The following is a 10,319-nucleotide window of genomic DNA, read 5'->3' as shown; positions in this document are numbered from 1 at the left end:
TTTCCAGGAAAACTCTACACTGAGTTTGGACTTGTCAGTAAGCACAGAACACAAGGTAAAAAATGTACATTTTTAAATTTTATTCATCTACACATTACAATAAATGATAATTTACAATCCTCAGCTCAGCATCTTTGTGTATAAAGAATAACTATTTTACAATGTGACACTTATAAATATGGGTAGGGATGTGGTAGTAATGGCAATAAAAAGTATCTCAGTGTGTTCAGAATATATTTGGTGGCTTTTTACTTCATTGTGTGATGCATGCAAAGCTTTCCACTAGTTTTTTGTCTTTTAAGCTTTTACACTAAATAGCTTAATAACTTACATACATACAAATGCATCTTCCACACACTGTGTATCATATGGCCAAAAATACTATTAAAATCCTTTTCTATTTGTGGTGTTCGTTAAGCTCTGTTAATATTCACTTGGGATTTCGTTCTCCATGTTGTCCTTTTCGTAGACGTAACAGCCTACTTCTCCAATGTTCACCCCTTTTGGTCCAAACAGGTACCCGTAGCAGGGCACGTGACAATAAGGTCGGCCTTCGTGCTGCAACAAACAGGACAAGTAGAAGGATCAGGAGATATGCCACATACTGTTAAATAAAGCTAAGCTAAGTTAACAAAACTGTAATTCTTAAACAAGTACTTTTAAAGTCAAATGAGCACTGGATATTAATCTACAAAGATTTCTCCCATGAAAACAGTTTATTTGGTTGAGTAAAGAGTTTCTATTAATTTACATTAGCATTTGCGGCTAACCGCTAGCGCTATGCCACCCGACAGCGCTACAGTTAGGATCCCTGAGTGTTCCGGTAAGCCAGGAGTAATATAAGCTAGCGGTTCTTCCCATGTTAGCGCTGTTAGTGGGTAATGATAATGCTGCTCCAGCAGTGCTAGCCAGGGTTAGCAGCAGGCTACAGGCTAAAACTCATCTCTAGGTGCACTGATGAATTTTGTGAAAGTGATCTTTATAGTGTGAAATTTCTTTTATACTGTGCACATTTCATCACAGAGAGTGTAATTAGTAAAGAGACTAAACATGATCTGTTCCTTGCTTTATACCCTGCATTATCACAGCAGACTGTGTACTGGGTTACACTGAGTTGGTGCAATACCTCAGCATGGCCACCAGAGGTCAGTGTTTTCTTGCATCTCTCACAGCGCAGACAGGGCCGGTGCCAGTTCCGACCCAATGACGTCACCTTTTCAGCTGTAGCAAAGAGGCATGACATCACTGATACATCATTACCGTGACAGATAACAGCACAGCACATCACATCTGTCCGCATTATAATATATATAAAATAATAATAATAATATATATAATAATAAAAATAATAATAAAAATAATAATATATATATATATATATATAACATGTATTTGAAATATATAATACAATGTAATTCATTATCTGGCACACTATACTGTTGCACCTTAATTATGCACTATGAATACATGAATATAGAAAATGATATTGTTTTTATCTGATAATGCACTATTATGCTCTACATCTGCTTTATCCGTTGCACAACAATCCAGTACTAATGTTCTCAAAAATGTACAGCAATCAGAAGAGACCAGACCACAGAATCTGTTCTAACATGGAAACACACACACACACACATACACACGCCACAGGAATTCCTGAAATCTCTGACGTTCATATTGAATGTGTCTGTACTAAACCCTCACCAAAGTAGACCACTTTCCCACAGCCTGGGCACAGAGACGTCTCACCAGCAAACATCCGCGTCGGTCCAGTTGTCACTTCAAACACACATAGACACACACACACACACACACACACCAAATACTTTAGCATATCAAAATCAGAGGAAAACACAGCTCTGCTCTGATATAACAGATAACAGACGCCTGTGCTGACTGACATCACCCATAGAGTGATGTGGGGAGAGAGTGCCATCTACCCACCCAGACAGAGAAAGGCCAATTGTGCTCTCTCAGACTCTGGCTGCTGATGGCAAGCAGCATGATTGAGATTTGAACCGGCAATCATGGACCAGTTGGAGCCTCAAATCACTATTTTTATAAGGCATTTAACCATTTCGTCCCCTGGTAACAATAATAATAATAGTTATAATAGTGTAAACATGGCATACTGCTTAGTTTAAAAGGTAGATTACTTAACTTTTATTATTTTGAAACATGGATTAAATCTCACTGAAACTAACTCTTATTCTCTATTCTCTCTGCAGAATAAGAGAATAAGATTCAACTATCTGAACCTTAAGGAGAAGCATTGCTTCTTCCTTTTTTGTATTTTTTTATAATTTTATAATTTATTACTGGTACTTGAACATATTTTACAAAGAACATGCTGTTTTACAGTTAAAAACATACAATTAAATACATAGTGTAATATAAATAAAATCTGTATATTGATTCTTCTATGTATTAAGTAGAAAAAAAAGTACAATTAATTAGTTAATTATTTTATTTGATTGAAACCCTTTGCACAACACACACAAAGACAAACATTTTTTTGTCTTTGTTTTTGTATGTCTGTTAAAAAGTAACTGCACTCTGACAACAGGTGGCAGTAATTAGTTACAGTTATTCAGTTTCAGACACTTCTGTAAAATATATAATAGATATGTGCTTTTCTGGGTGTTTTCAAATTACAGATTCAAGACTAAGAGACTGGTTTAACACACTCATACACTGATAATATAAAAACACTTTGTAGTTTTATAATTACAGACTGCAGTTCTGTATCTCTGCATACTTTATTAGTCTTATCCTCTTGTTCTTTAAGACTCAGGACCTCACAGGAGAGACCACCACAGAGCAGCTATTATTATTTGGGTGGTGGGTCATGATTCTCAGCACTGCAGTGATTAGCATTGATTAGCATGGTGGTGGGGTGTTAGTGTGTGTTGTATGAGTGTACAACACAACGCACACTAACACCTCATACAGCTCTGGAAAAAATTAAGAGACCACTTTAGTTTCTGAATCAGTTTTTCTGATTTTGATATTTATTGGTATATATTTTAGTAAAATGAACATTGTTTTTATTCTATAAAATACGGACAATATTTCTCCCAAATTCCAAATAAAAATATTGTCATTTAGAGCATTTATTTGAAGAAAACAAGAAATGGTTGAAATAACAAAACTATGCAGTTCATATTCGTAAAGTTTTAAGAGTTCAGAAATCAATATTTGGTGGAATATACCTGGTTTTTATCACAGTTTTTTTCATGCATCTTGGCATCATGTTCTCCTCCACCAGTCTTACACACTGCTTTTAAATAACTTTATGCCTTTACTCCTGGTGCAAAAATTAAAGCAGTTCAGTTTGGTTTGATGGCTTGTGATCCATCTTCCTCTTGATTATATTACAGATGTTTTAAATTTGGTAAAATCAAAGAAACTCAGCATTTTTAAGTGGTCTCTTATTTTTTTTCCAGCACTGTAGACCTCCAACACCTCATATAATGTACAGCCCAGTCAAAAGTGGTTTCCACTTTCAGGCAGTTACTAAACCGTTGCCATGTAGTTGCTAGGGCATGCTTGGTGTAGTTGCTATATTAGTCCAAGTGGTTTTGCTAATTGCTAATTGCTAATCGGACACTAGATGATTACCATGGTATTCCAGGCATTTGGAAAGATGTTGGATAATTGTTAGCAGATTGTTGCTAGTTTGTTCCTAGCCAGTTATTATGGTATCCCAGAAGGCTTACCTGGTTTCTCGGATGGTACTAATTATGTTGTAAATGCCTTAAAAATCATTAATAATCAGTTATAACACATACGTAGAAAGGGCAACAGTATAAAAGGCTGTGGGTTCACTATTTGACAAACAACAGCCCTTTCTACGTATGTGTTATAACTGATTATTAATGATTTTTAAGGCTTTTACAACCTAATTAGTAACCATTAATAAACTAATTGTAAACCATTTATAAACCCTTTATAAAGGTAGACTTATTTTAAAGTGGTACCTCAGATGGTTGCTCAGGTATTGTCATTTGGTTGCTGTGGTATCCCATGTTGACGGTGGCTTACAAATAATGTACATTTATATCATTGTTACATTTGAAGGGTGTCAAACTGTTTGCATTCAATTTATTCTTATAGGGAATCAGACTGAACAATGAAGGGTGATGATATCAGGAAAGGCCAGTTTTCACTCTGCCTGTGTTCTGAACTCTCTCTCTCTCACAGTCTATGACTTTAGCAGACTGATGAAGTGATTATATATAGGTTCTGCAGGCCAGACCTCAGGAATACGGCTCCTAAACGTTTTCGCAGCGTGTTAAAAACACTTCTGTAACATTCCTCAAACGTTTCCCAGTGTTTCTGCGACCCTCAGTCCCCCAGCCTGTCGGAAAACGCCCATTAAGGGAAATATCTCAGGAAGTGAACCAATCACAGCGGCCAATTAAAATTCCACTGAGTGCAGGACAAAGGGGTCAGCGCTGCGGCACTACCTCCCACTCTGTTTGTTAGTTAACATGTTTTTCAGCTTGTGTCTGGCTGGGTGGTGGAATGTGTGAGCATATACTGTAAAACGTTTGTTGTAAATTCTACAGTAATAATACAGTTTACTTTGGAGAAAGATTACAGCATTACTAAATAATAAGAATAGTCATTTACTATAAATTAATTTTAGAGTATAACAACTTGTTTAGAGGAAGTTAAGGCATTAATAAATGCATCATAGTACTGTAATTAGTTGTACAATTAAGATTTGTAGTTTAAACATAAGCATTTATAAGCATTGTAAATTAAGGGCAAAAACGTCAGAAGCAGAGACGCTGCAAAGTTACATCATTACCAGTTTCAGCCAGCTGAAAGTCACAATTTGCACTAAAGAAAACAGCAATTGCTCTTAAGACCTACAACAGTGTGACCAGGCAGCCAACCAGTGGAGATTATGGGGTGGGGAGACAAGCCCATTGTGTAAATAAAGCATGTCAGGGCCCAATAGGAAAGATGTAATTTGTGTGAGTTAAGTGTGAGAGAATTCACATTCTGAAAACTCTGCCTCTCGTGTGCATAACTGTCACATGCTGTATGAAGTGTGAGAGCTGTGCTGTGAAGTATTTCACTGTGACGCTCCTCGCTAAATATATCCTCTGATGATGGAAAGGATGGCACTGATAAAGAACCAGTAGTGTGTAAAACCACCTGACCAATATTACGAAGGTCCTGCATGTCCTGCTCAGGCATGGCCGTACTCCACCAGACCTCTGAAGGTCCTTTGGTCTAAATGTATTGCGCCTGTAAACACATGTACCATAGAGTGTGTGCAGAAGAAGTCATCCTGTGGAGGAGGCTATTGTTTCTGAGGAGGATGTGCAGTTATGAGTTCAATATCCTCTCTCTCTCCTTCAGCTCAAACTCCTCCAGCCTGAAGCAGCTGAACACTGCATTCCACAGCTTTAATGTGTGTGTGTGTGTGTGTGTGTGTGTAGGAGGAGGGGGGTTAAGGTACTATATATATGCACACAAGTGTTCTCTTTCTCTTTTTCGTTTTCTGGCTTTCACAGACATATTCTGCCTCTTTAAAGCTTCTGAGCTTTAAAGCTTCCAGAGTGTCTGTATGTTAGTTTGTAAAGAATGAACAAGTAGTCCTTGTAGAACTGTTAGAACTAAAGGTCGGAAAGCAGGTCGCAGTTCTCGCGAGCGTTGGTCGTGGCCGCCTCGTAAAACTTACAGAGTCTGGTTTGAGCTCAGAGGAGCTCCGGCACAGACACGAGAGCACCGCTATTCCTCCTATTACACCTCAATGCAGCGCTGCAGTGAGTTTCAAGCTGTAATTTTACTTCTTTAAAAAGATCAAAAATCAAGGAAATCCTACCTAGTGCTGCTTTAATTAAATAAATGTATGTGACAATTTAGTTTACACAGAAATATCTATGGTCATTCTTGTCATGTTACAATAAACAAACAAACAAATAAATCATAAAAAAAACATACTTGTATTAATTAGTTGAGTTATTATGTTGTAAGTACTGTAACAAACTGGTTTCACCTAGCATTATAGCATTATTAATCAATAATAAGTCTTTTAAAATTATTGTATTGCTTTATCTGACATTGTCTTCAGTGCAGCTTCTGACGCGCCAACCAGTTGATGTATTTACTAATGATTCGGTGTGTACTGTCTTACCTTTGGGTTGGTGGTAATTGATGTGTGAGTTGGACCACGGCGTGGTGGGCGAGCCGTCTGAGGGGCTCTCACATGTCTTGTTGACTGGCGTCTGAGGAGGTGTTTCATATATATATGACCCTGCCCCTCCAATATTCACACCTGCCAATCATAAAGAGACAAAGAAACAGTGAGGGGTATATCAAATAGCAGCAGCGGTCATTCATTTAGGATACACCCACAGTGTCACGCTAATTAAAAGGAGAGAAGAAATTTAATTGAGCAACACAGTTTTGAACATAATACAGAAATATCATTGTCTCAATGAGAATTTGCCTTATATCACCTCCTTCCACAAAAGAGGAGCTGAGTCTATATCTGACAAGGCTTAATTTAACACAATAAACCAATTGCCCATACGAGGATAAACCAACAGCAGAGCATCCTAACCCAGAGAAACGGGTTCTCAATTCTGAAGCTTGGTTAATGCACGTGTGCTGTGAGTTTTACTCGCTACACACCCTGTGTTCCTGCACTCCTAGATTAGCTCTATAGCTAACACTTTTCCTCACAGACACACAGCACCGTCTTGTCCACTTCACCAGCAGTGTTGCTAAATTTAGTGACTTTTTAGACCCTGTAGGGACTTTTTTTTAAAAGCGACTAGCGACAAATCTAGTAAGTTGTTGTGTTGTTACTGGAGACTTTTGGCGTCTCTGAGATGAACACACATGCTCATCAGTTACTGACCTCCGCGCTGCAGCGGGTGCTGCCGTGAGCCCCACCCACAACACTCACAGTGCAGTCTCTCACAGTCAAAGCAGACCCACACCGCCCCACGTCCACACTGCAAATAAACTGCGAATGCCCACAACAGCCGCCGCTGACTGACCCCGCCCCGTATTTACAGATCGAAATGTAAATATAAATGCGCCTTCAGTATGACACGAAAATAAATCACATATAAATGGTTTTAATCCGCTCCCTCAGCTGAACCTGTCATAGAAGACCAAAATGGAGGTGACCTACTATTTCTGTGAGCCAGAACAATTTGTGTATAATAGGTTTGATACTAAAGAAACCTAAAAAAAAATAATAATAATAAAAATAAATTAAAAAAAAAAACGTAGAATAGCAGGTCCTGCTGCAACTCTTATGCTAAAATTTAACAACATGGCAAAAAAAGAGATTTATTTAATTTATTTAAAAATGATTTAAACAAAGCATTAAGTCATGAAGTTATTTTGAGAAGTGACTGGCAACAGAAGTTATTCATTTGCTTAGAGTTAATTTGTATTTCTAACACATTTAGGGTGTTTTTTTACTCACTTTTTTATCCCACAACATTATTCCTTTACAGTTTCAAAAACATGTATTATGCAAATTAGGTGATGATGTCATTTAGCAACTTCCCAGATTCCCTCCACAGAATAGTCAGAGCAGATGTATGGACATTTGGGTGGTTGACTTACATTTGGCTCCTTCAAGCTTCTCTTCTCTGGAAGTCAGTGGATGTAAGTTAGCTAGTTAGCGAGTTAGCTCTGCACAGAACTCAATATCTTTTTGTGTGTTGTGTGTGAAAGCTGGTTAGCTATGCTAGTGTAAATAAGATTAAATTGAGCTTTTGGAATGCTGGGTTAGCATCGCTAGCAACTTTAAGATCAGTGTAAAGCAGAAGTGGCTACTTCAGAATGTATTTACTTTAAATACGATACAAGCAGAAACAGTTTAACATAAACTGGACAGATATTTTAACACAAATGTGAAACAGGCAGGCAAAATAAGGTGAATAACACTGCTATATAGTGGGCGAGGTTTAAACACAACACAAAATGAACCCCTGCTATTCTTTACATGTAAACTACTGAATATAATATATTGTGAGTCAATTTATAAAAACATGTTCTCTGGTGTTCACCTAATATAATAATAATAATAATAATAATAATAATAATAACAATATATTTTTATATTTCCTGAAAACTCAAAGCACTTAACAACACAGTAATTATAATACACATTTCCATATGTATTAAATTAATACATGTGCATTCTCTCAACTCTCTCTCTTTCACCGTCTCTCTTCCTCTCTTCCTCTCCCTCTCAACCTTTCTCGATCTTTCTGTGTTAAGTGGGGTAGCACTCATAATAAGGGCAAATAGTAAGGGGAGGGTATAACTTTATCGATTTTCAGGAGTTAGTTATTGTACTCTCATGAGAGAGCCATCCAATTAATGCTGTAGATAAATGTTCTAAAAGCCTCTCCTTTTAGAACTGGCCCACTCTCGTCTCGTCTCTCATTCTTACTCTCACTCTCCCAAATACCCACTGAAAACATTTGCCCCCTGACAGATTTATTTTCTTTTTGATTAATTTTCAGATTATCAAACAAACTTTAATATCATACTAATGTAACCTGAGTAAATATAAAAAGCATTTTTAAATGATTATTCTAATTAAAATTAACAGTGAGTAATCACAGTTTTTGGAAAGCTGAGGTAAATTTCACTACCCACAACCAGGCCTGATTACTATTAGACCAGTAGAATCAGAAAAGAATCAGTAGAATCTGACAACTTGAAGCAGATAAAAGATCTCAAAAAGCAACACATAAATATAAAAACATGTGAGAAAACAAAGTCATTGACATCTCTCAGTTTTTAAAAGTAATTTCTAAGGCTTTGAGACTCCAGAGACCCACAGTGAAAGCTTTTATTCACAAATGGAGAAAACATGGATAACTGGTGAACCTTCCCAGGAGTGGCCTGCTGACCCAAATTACTCCAAAAGGGCATGGACAACTCATCCAGGAGGTCACAAAAGAACCAAGAACAACATTTAAAGAACTGCAGGTCTGACTCACCTCAGTTAAGGTCAGTATTAATGACAATAAGATAGAGACTGGTCGAAATGGTCTAAGATTTTAAAGTTTGTTTGATAATACGAAACAATTTCAGTATGAAATTCAGTATGAACTTTTTCTCACCACTGTTCTTTATATAAGTATGCATGTTATAGCATCTGTCAAGACTCAACTGAAACATGGACTGGACTGACCTTTTTATTTTTTTATATACATAGAAAGTGTATCATGTCTTGTGAAAATGATTACAGTTGAATGCATTACACACACACACACACACACACACATACAACCACACACACAAAACACACACACAGAGGGCCTGTCTGATGAGAACAAAGGCTACTTTCCACCAGAACACTCCGCAATTGGAAATCATTTCTGAAACCTGTTCCAAGCTGCTGAAAGTAAATGCACTTTGTGTGTGTGTGTGTGTGTGAATCTAAAAAAGGTCCTCTGTTTCACACACACACACACACACACAAACTGGGGTTTAGATTTCCCTCCACTGTTCCGCAGCCGAGTGCACTAGCTTAGCCTGAGGGTAAGTTGGGGAAGTTTCTGCTAGAGTCTCTGATTGGTCAGGAATTCAGGTCAGTCATTTGTCTCTTGACTCAGTTTCCACGCCTGGATTTTGCAGCCCATTTCTCCATATCGTTACAAACTACTGTGTTTTTTAACACATAATGGCTCATTCATGTTAATTTAGCACAATAGGTGATATTGAGATCCGCAAAAAACATATTGAGGGTATATATTTTGATTTGATTTCTGTTTAAATAACTGGAAAAATACACATTAATCAACCTCATTACTTTATTATGTAAATTTGCCTCTGGACAGGTTGATGTTATAAAAGGAGGTTTGTGCTATAATACAGTATTATATTATATTATAAACTGTGTTTTATGTGAAAAAGCAGAAGCAGCCTGCAATGACAATAAACCTTAAAGCTCCACTATGTAGGATTGAGATTTTGTGCTCGTGGGCTCCCCCTACAGTTGTAGAGTGTAATAAATGTTTCAGGCGGATTAGTTCCTCTTTCTCGTTTTCTGGCTTTCACAGACATATTCGGTCTCTTTTCAGCTTCTGCCAGAGTGCCAGTAGTTCTTGTAGAACTGTTAGAACTAAAGGCCGGAAAGCAGGTCGCAGTTCTCGCGAGCGTTGGTCGTGGCCGCCTCGAAAAAAAAACTTACAGAGTCTGGTTTGAGCTCAGAGGAGCTCCGGCACAGACACAAGAGCACCGCTATTCCTCCTATTACACCTCAATGCAGCGCTGCAGTGAGTTTCAAGCTGTAATTTTACTTCTTTAAAAAGATAAAA

General features: G+C 37.5%; 1 protein-coding gene across 2 annotated transcripts in view; it reads right to left on the bottom strand.

Moving 5' to 3' along the window:
* Positions 1-65: 65 nt before the first annotated feature.
* Positions 66-10,319, bottom strand: part of crip3 (cysteine-rich protein 3) — a 28,662-nt gene continuing 18,408 nt past the window's right edge. The window contains exons 4-7 of one of the 2 annotated variants that reach the window (XM_022672643.2): positions 6,155-6,295; positions 1,705-1,779; positions 1,127-1,221; positions 66-558 (exon numbers count right to left, since the gene is read on the bottom strand). In XM_022672643.2, coding sequence (XP_022528364.1) covers positions 424-558; positions 1,127-1,221; positions 1,705-1,779; positions 6,155-6,295 — 446 coding nt within the window. In that variant the 3' untranslated portion in view covers positions 66-423. The remainder of the gene's footprint in view (positions 559-1,126; positions 1,222-1,704; positions 1,780-6,154; positions 6,296-10,319) is intronic. The other variant, XM_022672644.2, reaches the window with a different exon arrangement.

The sequence above is a fragment of the Astyanax mexicanus genome, chromosome 14 (genome assembly GCF_023375975.1).
Source record: "Astyanax mexicanus isolate ESR-SI-001 chromosome 14, AstMex3_surface, whole genome shotgun sequence".
NCBI lineage: Eukaryota > Metazoa > Chordata > Actinopteri > Characiformes > Acestrorhamphidae > Astyanax > Astyanax mexicanus.
Note: the sequence above shows the minus strand (reverse complement) of the source record. Positions and strands in the feature narration are given on the sequence as shown.